The sequence below is a fragment of the Rhinatrema bivittatum genome, chromosome 4, assembly GCF_901001135.1.
Source record: "Rhinatrema bivittatum chromosome 4, aRhiBiv1.1, whole genome shotgun sequence".
Lineage (NCBI taxonomy): Eukaryota > Metazoa > Chordata > Amphibia > Gymnophiona > Rhinatrematidae > Rhinatrema > Rhinatrema bivittatum.
Window position 1 is genome coordinate 384,246,091 of NC_042618.1, and position 15,472 is coordinate 384,261,562.

The following is a 15,472-nucleotide window of genomic DNA, read 5'->3' on the forward strand; positions in this document are numbered from 1 at the left end:
TTAGCTTTAAAATTTTAAAACCTTTTAGTGCTTAATGTCTCTCTCTCTTTTTTTTTTTTTTTTAAAGTGTTGTAGGTAAGTATGTGAAGTCTGCTGACAGTCTACTCAGATGAAGCAGCTGTACTTCTATGGGTGAGAGATTGTTTAGTAAGAGTGAGGAGACCACAGGTTGAATAGGTATGGTAGCTGAATTGTCCTTTCACCTTTAGAAGTGGTTCCTCTCCAGAACAGGATTAATGCACATTCCTGTGCATATCCCAGATCAGTCCAGACAAGTGGGTTTTGCATACCTACCAGCAGATGGAGGCAGAGAATAAAAACTTTTCATGTACTGCTACATAAACGAGAGTGCCACCTGCAGTCCCTTCAGTATTTCTCTGTCTCTCACAAATGGTAGAGGTGCAAACCTGCAGTTTGGAGTGGTGCTACACTGAGGGAGGGAGCATGAAGCTGCCAACCACACATCCTCTTTGGTTAGGGTCAGGCTCAACTAAGGGATGAGAAATTCATCTGTCATTTCAAATGCTGCATGCCAGAATCTTTCTGTTCACCCGGCCTAACCAGGGCTTTGCTTCCAGCCCAGAAAGCTTGTCCACCATCTGCTGGAGCTAGAGAATACTGGCAGGCTGACACAAATAAGGAGTGACATCAGTGAGCCCACTTGTCTGGACTGGTCTGATTATATCCAAAGAAAGGAAAATTTCAGGTAATTTCCCTTTTATTTAATACAATTCATGTAGGTGGCCTATCAAATTAAAGAATAAATTTAATCTATGGTGGTGGTGCATGAATTTAAAAAAATTGTGTTCTAGGAGCATATGATGGTTATAATTAAATTACCTGATGGTTTGCTGGAGCTTTTTTAGCCCATTCAAAGAGACGTTGATAAACTTGTCCATCGTAGCTGCCAAGTGCTGAGTTTAACTCTTCATCGGTATAATCAAAAGCATCTACTAGTATGACAGCTTCCTTCCTACAGAAACAAATAATGTTCTTTTCCTGTTAATTGCATTGATTGCCCCACAGTCCACAAGCAGGAATTTTTCAATTTCTTTCAGGATCAATTTACCATGTACTCCTGCCCCCAAGAATAATAATTTTTTTTTTTTTGGAAGGGAGGACACAGATACAGGGTGAGTGCACCGCACCCACCCAGCTGCAGTTATCCCTATTCTTCTAACCTCTCTTCCCCATTCCTGCTGCAGCCCTCTCTCATTCAGGGCTGAACATGGTGCTGCTTCCTGTTGCTGTCTGATCCAGGAGAAATCCAAAACACAAATATACTAGCTAGGGCTGCACTTTAGCTATCAAGTAATCCACTAGAAGTGCAGAATAATTTTCTGTTGGTTCTTTCATCAATACATTTTTATTATGGCAACTCCACTGTTAGATACATACTATTCCAATTCAATTCAAGGGTCCCCCGACTCGGACCCCATGTTTCGCCAAGTTGACTGCGTCAGTCGGGACAGCACAGTTAGAGAATCATTCTTTCTCTGTACAAAAAAACAGGATACAGCGAGTGCTGACTGATCCAGGAACATGGATAAATAGGAGTGGAAGGGATTTTGATCTCAAGTGGGTCACACTGGGCTCAAGACAAAATCCATTTCTTTTAAAAAATATTATTCCAGAGTAAAGTTTGTGTAATCTTCTCTTAAAACAGCTAGAGGTTGATATTTAGTGCTACTTAGCTGGATCAATAAGGACTTATCCGGCTAAGATTTTAGCCAGATATCTTTGGGATGGGGTTACTTAGCCGGTTACCTTAACCAGATAAATGATGATATTCGGACTTATCTGTTAAGCTTACCAAACTGTGAATCGGGATCTCAAATGGGGTCACAAAGGCCTCAAACAGCAGCAATCTTCGGACAACAGCATTAGTGTGAAAGACAGCATAGGGCGTGTGAGCTCCACGCTTATGAACGTATGAAGCCCTGTGTGAGGAGGGACTGGGCCAATGCAGGCATGTGAACTTGTACTGGCTCACAGGCCTTGTGCTGACTTCAATTACTAATGCTGCTGCTTGCTGATTACTGTTTCAGCTCAGTATCAGTCATTTTGGGGAGGGGGGGGGGGGAGAGACTGTCACAGCTCCTCTCTCCTCACCTACCCAAGAGAAAAATGTTGCACATGCCATCAGTCTGCCCCTCTTCTCACCAATTTATGTTTATCTTTGGCCCAAGAGAAAATATTGCTGCTGACCCTGGCCAAGGGGATATTTAGAGGGGAAGTTGTTTGAAGGAAGGGATCATATGCAGGAAGGGGTTGGATCAGCTGGAGAGGAATTGGATATGAAAAGTGAGAGAGAAAAGGAATGAAAGAAGATCAACTGGGGGATATAAGAGAAGGGTTGGAGTGAGGAGAGAGCTTTGAATACTCAAGGAGAGTAGAGCAGAAAGGGAGGTGGGGGGGGGGAGCCTCTGGTGGTCCTACACTGAGGAAGGGAGCATGAAACTGCCAACCACACAGACATCCTCTTTGGTTAGGGCCAGACTCAACTAAGGGATGAGGAATGTGAAAGAAGGGTTGGAAGAGAGGATGTGAGGCTGGGAAGTGAGAAAAAGGGGATGAGAGTTGGGTGAGAGGAAGGGGATGACAAGAGGATCAGTTGGGGATTTTAAGATGGGCTTGGGGGTGAGACTGGATCAGATCGAGGGATGCAAAAAGGCTGAAGAGGGTGAGGAAGGTGAGAGAAGCTGGAAGGTGACATCCTCTGGAGGGCGTGGAGGTTGAGAGAGGAGATAGGAAAATTGGTTCTGACCTACTAATTTTTGTTCCTGTAGTACCACAGATCAGTCCAGACTCCTGGGTTTTGCCTCCCTGCCAGCATATGGAGACAGAGAAAGTTTCACTGACATTGTACATAATCCAGTGTGCCATCTGCAGTCCCTCAGTATTGACCTGTACCCAAGCTAAGATGACAGCAACAACCATAAATTTGTAAGAAAGCTTTTAAGCAAACTCGCTCCCCTCCAATGAGCCGGAAGAAGGTGAAGTTGCCCAAAAAGATAACAGAAAACTTGTTTCCTAAATTTAACATAAGCGATCAGCATTGAAAACTTCCAACAACTCCACACCATATACAAAACAGAACAAGCAGCGGACTCTTCCCCCCCAGTAAATGGATGGGTCTCTGGACTGATATGTGGTACTCCAAGAACGAAAATTAGCAGGCAAGAACCAATTTTCCTTTCCCTGTACATACCCAGATCAGTCCAGACTCCTGGGATGTACCTAAGCTCCCCTTAACTAGAGTGGGATGTGGAGAGTTCCGCTCGTAGAACATTCTCACTAAAGCACATGGAAGCCAGAGCCCCACCATCCAAGCACTAATGCCTAGCAAAAGTGGGCAAGGACTTCCCAGTAGTCACCCAGCAAATTTCATGCAGACACCTGCTGTGACTCAGTGCAGGAAGTCGCCTGAGAATGCTCAAGTGCGCCCCTAAACCCCCCCGGCAGCAGGCATCCTTTAGAAATGTAAGTCGACTCAACTGCTTCCTTCAGCCACCACACAATTGTAGCCTTAGACGACTTATTTCCCTTCTCTGGACCACTCCACAGTACAATGAGGTGAAATGATCTACAAAGAGGAGATGCGATCTATGGAAATCATAAGTGACCTTTAGATACCTCAGTAATGCATGCCTCCAATCTAAGAGCCTAAGCTCCCCCACATGAGGCGTAGAAGAATTTAAATCCATAAAAGCTGGAAGCTCTACTGTCTAACTAAGATGGAAGTCGAAACTTCCTCAGGCAGAAAAGAAGGCACCATGCAAAAAGATACCCCTGAATCAGACATCTGTAGGAAGGGATCTCAACACAACAGTGCCTGGAGCTCCAAAATTCTCCTGGCTGAACAAATAGCAACCAAGAAAACTACTTTAAGTCAAGTATTTAACCGAAGCTCTCTTTAGTAGTTCAGAGCCTCACACAATCCTCTAAGGACTAGAAACAGATTCCAAGACGAACAAATGTTCTGCACCTGAGGACACAAGTTCTTAGCTCCCTGAAGGAACCATAAAACATCTGGATGTGCAGAGAGAGGATACCCTTGCACCTTACCCTGGAGACAACCCATGTCGCTACCTGGACACTCAGAGTTAAAGGCCAGTCCCTTGATCAGAACCTTTCTGTAGAAAAGCCAAAATATGCGACACCATAGCCTGAAGCTGCACTCCGTCAAAAGCAGACCAGGACACGAAGGTCCTCCAAATTCACACATACGTCAAGGATGAAGAAGGTGGAATATCCACTTTGGAATATATTCTCCATCTCAGTTGGTTCCTCTCAGAAGTGAAGCCACCAGACAGAAGTGAGCCACCTGCAGCATCCATTCCCTGAGGTCTAAAATCCGCCTGAACGTAGTTCACGCCGGCAATGTGAGACACTGCCAGCTGCTCCAAGTACTGTTCTGCCCAGAGAATCAACTCCTGGCTCTTGCGTCGCTACCTGATTCTCGGCTCCGCCTTGACAGTTGATGTAGTCCACCGTTGTCACACTGTCTGATAGGATCCGTACTGGAAGGTCACGTAACCTTGGCAGACAGGCACCGCTCTAGTCTCTAACCTACTGTTAGGCCATGAGGCCTCCTGTTTCAACCACTGGCCCTGCGCCGAATGATCTTGCCAAACTGCCCTCCACCTGAGAGGCTTGCATCAGTGGTGACTATTATCCAGTTCAGAATTTCCAATTCTGCACCACGTTCAAGATTGGTGCGAGTAAGCAACACGAAAGACTGTCCCTTGCTTCCCCCTCTAACGGATGAGGAAGATGAAACTCTTCCAACAACGGATTCCAGCAGGAAAGAAGAGTCCCCTACAGAGGCCGCATATGTATGAATGCCCAATGTATTAATTTCAATGTCGATGCCATAGAACCCAGACCGGTAAATAGTCCCAGACCCTGGGCACCGAAAGCTCTAGCAGAAGCCTAATCTGACTCTGCAATTTTAGCAATCTCTCTCACTTTGCTAGTGTGTTGAACTGAGCTCCCAGATACTGCAGAGTTTGTAAGAGGACTAAATGGCTCATTGCTAGGTTCACCTCCCATCCTAGAGACTTCAAGCACATCAGTACCTTTTGTACTGATTGTCGACAGAGGTCATTTGATTTTGCATGAATAAGCCAATCATCCAGATACACCAATACACCCCCTCCTTTAGCAATGCGGCTGCCCCACCACCATCACCTTGGTGAAGGTACGTGGAGCTGTTGCCAGCTGAAGGGAAAGGCTCGAAATAAAAAAATGTTGCCTTAGGACCATGAACCTCAGGAATCTCTAGTGCTCCGGCCTGATGGTTATGTGCAGATATGCCTCTATCAAGGTGAAAGATGCCAAGAACTCTCCCTTGTGTACCGCTGCTATGATGGACCTCAGAGTTTCCATGTGGAAACGGGGAACCTTGAGAGCTGCTTTTACTTTCTTTAAATCCAATCTCTCTTGAATTGGATACAGGGGGAAAAAGAAACAGGATGCTTAACTTAAAATTGACCTCTGGTCACATGAAGTGTGTTCAGGGTCTGAGCCAAAAAGAAAAATCTGAGCAGAGTCCAAAGTGGCTCTCAATCATATGCATTTTCTCCCTCTTTTAGAAGTGAGAAAGCCAATTCCCCATCGGAATCCTCCAATGTCTCATGATCCACACCCCTTGAACATTACCAAGGACAGCCTCCCTGCGGCATTTGCCCATCTTGACTGACAAATGGGAGGCCCACCTTGACCTACAACTGGGCACCCCTGCAGAAAGGTCTGCAGGCCCTGGAAACATTTCACCCAGGAGGAGGAGGATGGATCTATACCAGAGTCCATAGGCCCAAATCTTGCTCTCTCCAACCTCTCTCGGGGGAAGCTTCTGCCCTTAGAAACAAAAGAGAACTGACCATTGCCTCGTCTCCCACGCCACTCCCCTTCCAGAGACACCATAGGCAGAGGGGATATCCCAACATGGGCAAAAGCTGTATTGGTCAAATCGCTTTAAGCATCTAAAGAGCACTGACACAAACGGAGAGAGAGTAAGCACTGAATTGCTATCAAAAGGCAAGCCTCACAGATAGCAAGGCGCTTGGACATGCTCATCCTTGGCACCTAGCTCTCCTGAACTTCGGTTCTAGGCGGCCTCCTGTGCACACACCAATGCCACCTGGGCATACACGCACACCCTTCCAGGACACATGCAAATACACACTCAAGACTAGGTTGTGGTCATATGCGCACAAGTACACGCGCAAATATGCGCTCATAGAGGCCATGGTCGTACGCACACTAGTAGCTGTGCAAATACGTGATCAAGTTGAAGTTGCAGTCTTATGCGCACAAGAACCTGTGCATATGTGCGTTCCAGTCTAGGTCGCAGCCTTATGTGCACATTTACCTGCGCAAATATGTACTCAAGTCTAGGTCGCAAATTTACACGCCTACGCTGCAGTGGCCTACCACACAGCTAAGTAAAGCCTGCCTGCCTGCACCTTCAGCAGGCCCGGATCCATTTAACATCTGGCACCGAAAATCATCGGCTTGAAGAGCTTCTCAACAGCTCAGGCCTCTTGACTGGCCAAGAATCCATAGAGGCTGGGGCCAAGAGCCAGCATCTCGCTAAACACGCTTTGCGTATAAGCATATTAAAACTGGCAGAAGACCTCTACTCCTCCTTAGTGCAAGTGCCTCTTTGCACTTCTGTGGGACAAGAAACTGCTGGCGATAGTTAAGGGGATTCCCCTCCCTCTCCCATCGATGCTGCTAGGGAATAAAAAATGGCCACGGTTTCCGTGCTGACGGGGAAAACCGCAGTGCTACATCCCTTCATGAGTGAGGCTTGTTCTACCGGTGTGGCCATGCTCGACAGAGACCCCCCGAATACTTTTGCTGTACGCATACACTGTTCCTCCCCACATCCACGGCACCACTAGCGCCCTAATGGCAAGAAGGGGAACAGTCCCTCTGTGCTATGGAACCAACACCTGGTCTCCTCCACAGGCAGAGAAGCTACTGAAAAACCTCATCACTGAGCTCCCCGAGCTGCTAAGGTAGCTTCCCCCCCCCCCCCCCCCCCGAACCTCGCTGTTGCAGATTCCTCTATCCTGTTTAACTCCGGTGGGTATGCCTACCTCCATAACTCATTGTCTGTGAGTGTCAAACCTATACACCCTTGTGATCTAATGATTCTCACATGGAATGCCGGTATATAAAACACAAATAAATATCTAGTTCCTTGTTCTCTCTTTTTTTTTTAACTCTCTTAGAACAAATAAAGATACATAGAAACCAATACTGTCCTTTGGTGCAGAGGTTCAGGTTCCAGAAGCGCAGGCTGCATGGCAGATCAGAAAAAAGCCAGACCTTTTTTTTTTTTTTTCTTCTTCAAAACTTTACCAAACTTACAATACCTATTCCCTAGAATGGAACATAGAACTGCTAGAAGAAAAAAAGAAAATCAGCCAAATTAAAAAAGGGACTGACTAAAAGAAAACAGCCGCCTGAGCCTGAAGCTGCCTCAGCAGCTTCATGAAGGAAAGGGATCTGAACCACCAGATTTACACCCAATGGATCGAAGGACTGAGCATATAAAAGGGTCTCCATCTTCCAAGCTCGTCCACCTTGACCAGACAGGGAAGGACCCACTAAGACCCAAAATACCCTGGGAGGAAGGCAAATAAATCCAAAACAGTCTCCTGACTGCAGAACTGCAGGTTTTGCACCATCTACCCTCTGCTGGAGACAGAGAAATACTGAGGGACTGCAGGTGGCACACTGGGTTATGTACAGTGTCAGTGAAACTTTCTGTCTCCATCTGTTGGCAGGGAAGCAAAACCCAGGAGTCTGGACTGATCTGGGTATGTACAGGGAACAGCTGGCATGCAGAAAGGTTGAGTGGAGTGATTTGTTAGAGGCGGACCACACCCTTGCTAATATGTTGTGGTCATCCTCAGGGGTCATGTGAATTTTCAAGTGTTGAAATGGGGGTCACATTAGCTAAAGGTTTGGCAAGTTAGACCTGCTCGATAGCTATGCCACTGAATATCCCTTCTAAGTTAGCCAGATATAAATCTTATCTTGCTAACTTAGATAGCTGGACATCTTTAAATATAAGGTCCCTTATGATCTGAGATTTCAAACCCCCCCACCTCTGCTTTAGGTACCTCCATTAAGACATCACAAGCACACCCCTACTCTGAAATTACTGGTGCTGAATTAGGAATAGTTGAAGGTCCTACTGAGAATTTAGATTACATTTTGTTGTACCAGTAGGTAATGCGAGGATGGTTATCAACCATCCATTTATGCCCATTTGCCATGTAAATGATGTACCTATAACATAATTTGCTCCTACTGTAAGTATCTCACCTCAGCAGCATTAGGAGGTCAAGATAGGATGCAGTCACCATGTCCATTTGGTTTCCAGAGATGTATCCATCATGAAGGAAAGATCCTGCATTAGTACGGATCCAATGCAATGCAAGGAGATGACACACGTGGTATAAGCTTCTCTGGATGGTGGCGTCATTGTTAAGCTTTTCTACAGTGTCTACAAAGACCTTCACAACGAAATACTGGCAGTGAGCCTGAAACAGTCATACATGAATGTGAGTTAGGGTCTTATCTTACGTGTTTCTGATTTAACTGTTTCTATCCTAAAATAATTTTACTTATTCATGTTAAATGCTGCTCTGGATCCTAAATGAGGCTATACAAGAAGATGCATTTAAATATTTTCTTTCATTAAAAAGTTTATATAATGGGGAACATGGCACTAACAAGAATTATCAGCAGACAGAAGGAAAAAACTTGAATTTTTTTTTCAGTTTCTTTTACTACTTTGTAATACATACAGTGGAAGAGCACATATAGTAATTCAGTCCCTCCTGGAGGCAGGATTAAGTTTTGCTCAGAGTGGACTGATCAGAGTCAAATTTAGGGAGAAGGCCAACCTAGGTCTGAAATTTACCCTATTGAAAATGACCTCAAACAGATTATGTTGTGGCCATATTGCAAAGTTCAGGCCCATGGATGATTTTTTTCCTTAATTTCTATTAGGTTTGAGTAATTGCCAGGTTCTTGTGGCCTGGTTTTGGCCTCTGTTGGAAACAGGATGCTGGGCTTGATAGACCCTTGGTCTGACCCAGCATGGCAATTTCTTATGATACAAAAAAAGTCCCTTTTTTCTGATTGATACATACCATGCTGTTCCTTGTATATTTAACATTTTAAAAAAATCCTGTAATAATGGAAATGTATTTGGAAAGGGAATGGGGTTAGGTAGGCAGGGAGGGGGAGGGGGTAATTGGTCATTTAATGTCAAGATGTTCTGAATGTTTGTAATATGGTAGGTAAAAAAAAAAAATGATGTACTATGTTGAACTGTTTTTGATATTGTGATGATAATAAAACAGAAACGAGTTAAAGAAAATATGTGTTATGTTTGGTTTCATTTGCACAGTGTGCTAAAATGCAATATCAAGCTGTAGAAGAAAGATGGTAATAGCACTAATGTTGGAAGTATAGAGTCAAGAAACATTTACACTGGTAAGTATCACATGGTGTACTGTTGCTCTAAGAGTACTGAGTATAGAAGCAGCAGTTACCATGAGATGCTCCGATTCATGGTGCATGATACTAATAAGCAGGCCTAGGTTGGATATGAATGCGCAAAATCACCGGCCGGTAGTGTGATTCAGCTGCTTTTGGGTGGTAGGACAATCAAAATAATTAATTAATTATTTATTTATTTTTATATACCGACATTCAATCTGAGATATCACATCGGTTTACATTCAGGTACTGTAGGTATTTCCCTATCCCCACCAATCTAAGAGTAGAACTGTTCCTGAAATCAATTTTTTCACTCCTACCATTATGAACCTTTAGTAAATTAGGTTGTTACTGTGCTAACCTTCATGAAAATCTACTCCTGAGACCTTCATTCTGTCTCATGCTTCCTCCTGGGAGTTTCCTTTTTTCCTCTCTCTACCTCTGTGGTTTCTTCCCTCTTGATGTTTAGGATTCATCATAGGCTAACTTAAACAATTAAGGTAAGTTTATTTTTTAAATGGACAAGGGTAAATTTATTAACTTGCTTTTTTTCTATCCAGCCCTTTCAGATTTCAAATGCATATTTCCAAACTGCTTTAATACCATTGATGCTTCCAAAAGCTCCATGGAGGTGCTGTTCCATGCCTCATACTGCTCCGCCCCAGACTGAACCAATGACTGCAATTTAGCTGCTGCACTATGTATGAGTCTGAAAAACAAAACATTTACATTTTATTTATTTATTTATTTATTTATTTATTTAAAAGTATTTATTGCCTGCACCCTCCAATGTTCAGGGCAGGTTACAAAAGTACATTTAGAATTTAATACATACAGATGTAAAAAGCAATAAATAAACTAAAGATAAAAATAAAGTGGTCATAAAATTAAGCAACTTAAAATAGACAAAGTAAAAATAAAATTAATAGCAAGAAAATAAAAAAGTGAACAAAAGCTGGTAGGATTATGTCTCGCAGAAGTCTGGGAATGCTTGCTTAAAAAGATGATGTTTTAATGCTTTTTTAAAATCTGAGATTTTGTGGCATTGCGTTCCATAGAATTGGGCCTGCAATGGAAAAAGCATGCTCACGGGTCATGACCAGACTGGTGGATTTTGGGGAAGAAACCTGGAAAAGGAGTTGATTTTTTGATTTAAGGTTTCTGGGTGGAATGTAACGATAGAAAGTTGCAGATAACCATGGATTTTTGTTATTATGAATAAGATCGTGTTTTATAGTTAAGGTTTTATAGTGAATTCGCCATTTAATGGGTAACCAGTGTAAGTTAAAAAGAACTGGAGAGATATGATTGTATAATCTGTGCTTAGATAGTAGGCGCAGCATTCTGTACTAATTGAAGTGGTAGTAATGATGATTGATGTAGGTCTAAATAAAGGGTATTATAGTAGTCTAATCCTGTGAGTACTAAGGATTGAAGTACTGGGTGGAGATCAAGCAGCGGCTTGATGTGCTTCAGAAATCGTAGTTTGTAAAATGAGGTTTTAACTGTGGATTTAATATGTGTTGACACATTCAATTTGGGGTCAAGTATAATACCAAGGATGTAAACCTACCTAGAAATGTTGATAGGTTTATTATTAAAAGAGATAAAGTTAGGGATATTTTCAAATTGAGGATGTCCTAAGATCATTATTTCAGTTTTTGTTAAATTTAAACTGTTTACTGAGATATAGCCATAATTTAACCAAAGAAAGACAAAGTTGGGTGAACTATAGAGTTCCAGTCATGCCAGGTAGGAAAGCAGAATTGAATATAGACAGCGTACAGACCGTAAGATACTCCAAGGGTGGAAAGAAGTTGAAAGACTGGAGTAAGGAAGATATTAAATAAGGCGGCTGAGAGAGAGGAGCCCTGTGGGATTCGTCTTTAAAGGAAACTGAGATGAGCTGGTATGATTTATATAGATCTGTTGAGCTCTATTTGAGAGATAAGAATTGAACCAAGAGTGAACTGTTTCAGAAATGCCGATGTTGGAAAGTCTAGAAAGCAGTATTTCGTGATTAACTGTATCAAAGGCAGCAGACAGATCTAAAAAGATGGATACATAGGATATACCTGCATCGAATCCAAGATGAATTATGTTGGTGCTTGATAACAGCATTTCTGTGCTATGGTTAGGCCTAAAGCCACACTGATATTGGTCTAACAGGGAGCATTCATTGAGGAAGTTTGTAAGTTGCTTTAACACAACTGATTCAATGATTTTGGATAGAAAAAGGAGAGAGGAGATAGGGAGAAAGTTGCAGAAATCTGGATTAGCAGTGGTTTCTTTAGAATCATAGTGACAGCGGCAGTTTTTAGAGAGTCTGGAAGAGTGCCAGTAGAGCGAGAAGAACTGATAATATTGGCAAATGGCAGGACTATATCCTCTGTACATGTAACTATTTTATCTCTGACTTTCAACTATTGACAGTGTGATGGCACAAACTGTTCTGCAGTGTGACTTTGTGCCAGGTCTGGGTTTGTTCATTCTCATCCTAAACTTTAGAGAGAAAGGGGTGACATCATCCAATGGAGCCCCATGCAGGAAGATTAATTCAAAGATTCTGAAGCTTTTAGCATGCATAGCCTGCTCCACATTACTGTGCTGCATGGAGCCCCTCCAGTCTATACAAAAGCTAAAAAGAACCTGACGCGCCAAACAAGGGGAAATGGGAGGGTTTCATGAGAACTTAACATCCTGTAGTCCTCAGAGAAAACCAGCTAAGTCCTCTCACATGAGGAATCCCTAGCTACAGACTGCCCCAAATGAAAAAAAAAAAGGGGAAATAAGAAAATAGTGCCAACAAGAAAATTCTATTTTTGTTGGCAATGAGCCATTTTGTTGTTTTCTGCTTTTATTATAGGGGTGGTCTGCAAAACAAGATAATGGGCCACAGGGATATGGAGTTGGGCTTTACACCTCAAACAGAACCACAGGACTGACTGGCCAAAGTTGATGTCACAGTGGGAGGCCCTGTCTAAATAATGAGATATGGAGAGAGCTACATGTCACAGCCTTGAGATCTCTCCAGGGAGGCTGATCTCAGATGGGCCACTATGGCTCTAACAATGGAAGCCTTGACATGTCCCACCAACAGGGCCAGTGGAAGTACTAGGCAGACTAGGCTAGATCACCACAGTGTTGAGGGTGGTGGGGCAATTTCATCTCCTTCCTGCCCTCGTATGCCCAGAAAAGGGTGTGGTGTGGGCAAGAAGGATATGCAAGGCTGGAAGACGAAAGTTGCAGCATCTGATCTGAGTCAGAGATATACTGAGCTCTTACAGAGGGGGCACTGGTTTATATGACAGCACCCTCTGACGCCTTGTCTGACTCCATCTGCTGGACAGGGGACATAACCCACCATCTGGACTGATCCTGGTACGTACAGGGAAAGAGGAGTTCCATCAGGCTATGTGAGTTAAAGGAGGCTGCTGCTCCATTCCTGAGGAAGAAAAGAGTGAGTAAGAGAGCATGTGTACAGGAGTGAGAGAGCATGTGAAAACATGGGTGTGAGTGAGGTAGTGTGTATTTATATATGAGAGATGAAAGTTTGCACACACAATCCTCCCCATCCCCACTACTTGCTAATTCATGACAAGCTCAAGGCATCTAGAACTCAAAAGTTCCTAGATATGGAAAACAATCCATGTTAGTTGTAATTATTGAGCATTATTTGATGTGTGTGCTGGCACTGTTATTTTAGCTCATTCTTAACAGAATATGTCCTTAGAGATTTGTTGCTATCGTTTTATGAGTCCCTATTGTCACCTCTGCCATTTAAATATTGTTACCTAAAGACCCAGTCAAGAACATCAGCATTTGAAGGTCCCAAATTTTGGAATGCTCTTTCTGTATAAATTCATTTGGAAGTTACCAAACTTTAGAAAAAAGGTGAAATTACATGATTTTTGTCAGTCTTTTGGGAAGACTTGCATGTTAACTGTAGAATATTTTAAATTATGATTTTTGCTGAACTCTCAAGTACAATGTGCATTTTAGTGTTGTATTTTTGTAATTTTTGTCTGTATGTGTTGTCATGTGGTTAGTTGTGTGATCCTCTGCTGTTATATGAATGTGTTTTATTATTGTAATCTGCTAAGGATAGTTGAAGCTATGATCATTGCAATAGGAAATTTTTTAAAATTAAATTTTGAAATATTTTATTTAGCATTAGGAAAATGTAAAATTTTTTAGATGAATTTTTAATTATTGGATGTTATTTGTCAGCTGTTTTGAAATATTTATTATTGCAATTAGTATGGTATTACTATTATTGATGTTTTATATTCCTTTATTTAATTTGTTTTATGAGGAATGGTAATGTTTCTGTATTTTTCTATTGTTGCATTTCATACAGAGTCTGGCTTCTTGTGGTTTCCAGTTCACATTTTATTTGCACACTTCTGTTTATACTTTATGCTCTCTTTATTCTGTAACTGGTGAGGGTCAATCTTTGTTCTGTATGTGTGAATAAGGTGACGTATTCTGCTACCATGTAGTTTCTGTGTAGGGATCTATAGCAGCTTGGCCTGTTTTGTTTTCCTAATAGGAAGTATATAGAAAAATTGGCTAGTACCTGCCAATTTTCATTTCTGGAATACCACAGATCAGTCCAGACACATGGGTTTTTCATTACTACCAGTAGATGGAGGCAGAAAATAAAAGCTTTACTGATACTGCTACCTAAAATAGTGTGCCACCTGCAGTCCCTCAGTACTGACCTGTTCCCAAGCCAATGAAATTAATTAAGCCTGGGTTGTTTGTGTGTGTGCGTGTAAGAATGGGAGCCTAGGTTGTGTGTGTATGTGCAGATAAGCTTCTATCGAATCCAATGAGTTTCCATCCAAAACCATGGCACCATGAAAGACACATTCACCTTTTTCAGATCCAGAATGGGCAGATAGATTCCTTCTTTCTTGGGCACCACGAAATAGATAGAACATCTTCCTCTTCCCCCAGAGGGACAAGAACTATTGCTTCCAAATGATGCAACCTGCCTCTCATTTGATGCAGGATGCACAAGGGGAAATTATATAGGCCTCTGGGACTAGACTAGCAAATTCTAAAGCGCAGGCATCTCTCATCACTTCCAGAACCCACTGATCTGTAGTGATCTTGGTGCATTCTTTGTAGAAGAGGGTTAATCTCTCTCCGACAGCTTCCAGTGAAGAGTGGACCAGCCCTGCTGCATTATGCAAGTTTGCTTCCTCCAGCCCCTTGTCTGGAGTTTTCACATGAGCCCCGAAAGAACTGCATTTTGCTAGAGCTTTGCCTCTGAGATGAGGAGGAACCCTTATTAGGATGATATCTTCTTGTGTTTTGAAACTGAGATGGGAAGCACCTTTTTCCCCCTTTCGGCCTATCTTCAGGCAATTTATGCCCCTTTGACTCTCCCAAGTGTTTCACCAGTTGTTCTAGGCCTTCTCCAAATAACAGTTTGCCTTTAAAAGGGAGATTATCCATCTGTGACTTAGAACAACATCAGCTGATCAGTTATGCATCCACAGGAGTCTTCGGGCTGACACTGCCGAGACCATAATCCTGGTGGACATATGAATCAAATCATACAATGTGTCTGCTACATAGGCCAACCCGCCTCCAGGCGCTCAGCCTGCTTGGTGGAAGCAGAGGGCACCATACCCATCGCCTGCAAATGACGGAGACCCAGCGTAAACAAGGCTGTTGCATAAAACTACTGCAGACCGCAGCCTGGATGCCCAAGGCAGAGACCTCAAACATCCTCTTGAAGTGGATCTCCAATTTCTGATCATGTCTTTCATTCAACACTTCTGCCCCCATCACCGGAATGATGGACTTCTTGGTCACCACAGAGACGGAAGTATCCACTTTAGAGAGCATCAGGGGTTCTAAGGCATCCTCGGGAAGGGGGTACAGCTTAGACATCACTCTTCCCACCTTCAGTCCAGCTTCAGGAGTA

The 15,472-nt window shown here is 42.9% G+C and overlaps 1 protein-coding gene across 3 annotated transcripts in view; it reads right to left on the reverse strand.

Moving 5' to 3' along the window:
• The window catches only part of ACOX2 (acyl-CoA oxidase 2), a 120,583-nt gene that overhangs the window by 7,866 nt on the left and 97,245 nt on the right, over nucleotides 1–15,472 (reverse strand). For all 3 annotated transcript variants that reach the window (XM_029600981.1, XM_029600980.1, XM_029600979.1), the window contains 3 exons: nucleotides 10,135–10,240; nucleotides 8,347–8,564; nucleotides 841–973 (listed from right to left, as the gene is read on the reverse strand). In XM_029600981.1, coding sequence (XP_029456841.1) covers nucleotides 841–973; nucleotides 8,347–8,564; nucleotides 10,135–10,240 — 457 coding nt within the window. The remainder of the gene's footprint in view (nucleotides 1–840; nucleotides 974–8,346; nucleotides 8,565–10,134; nucleotides 10,241–15,472) is intronic.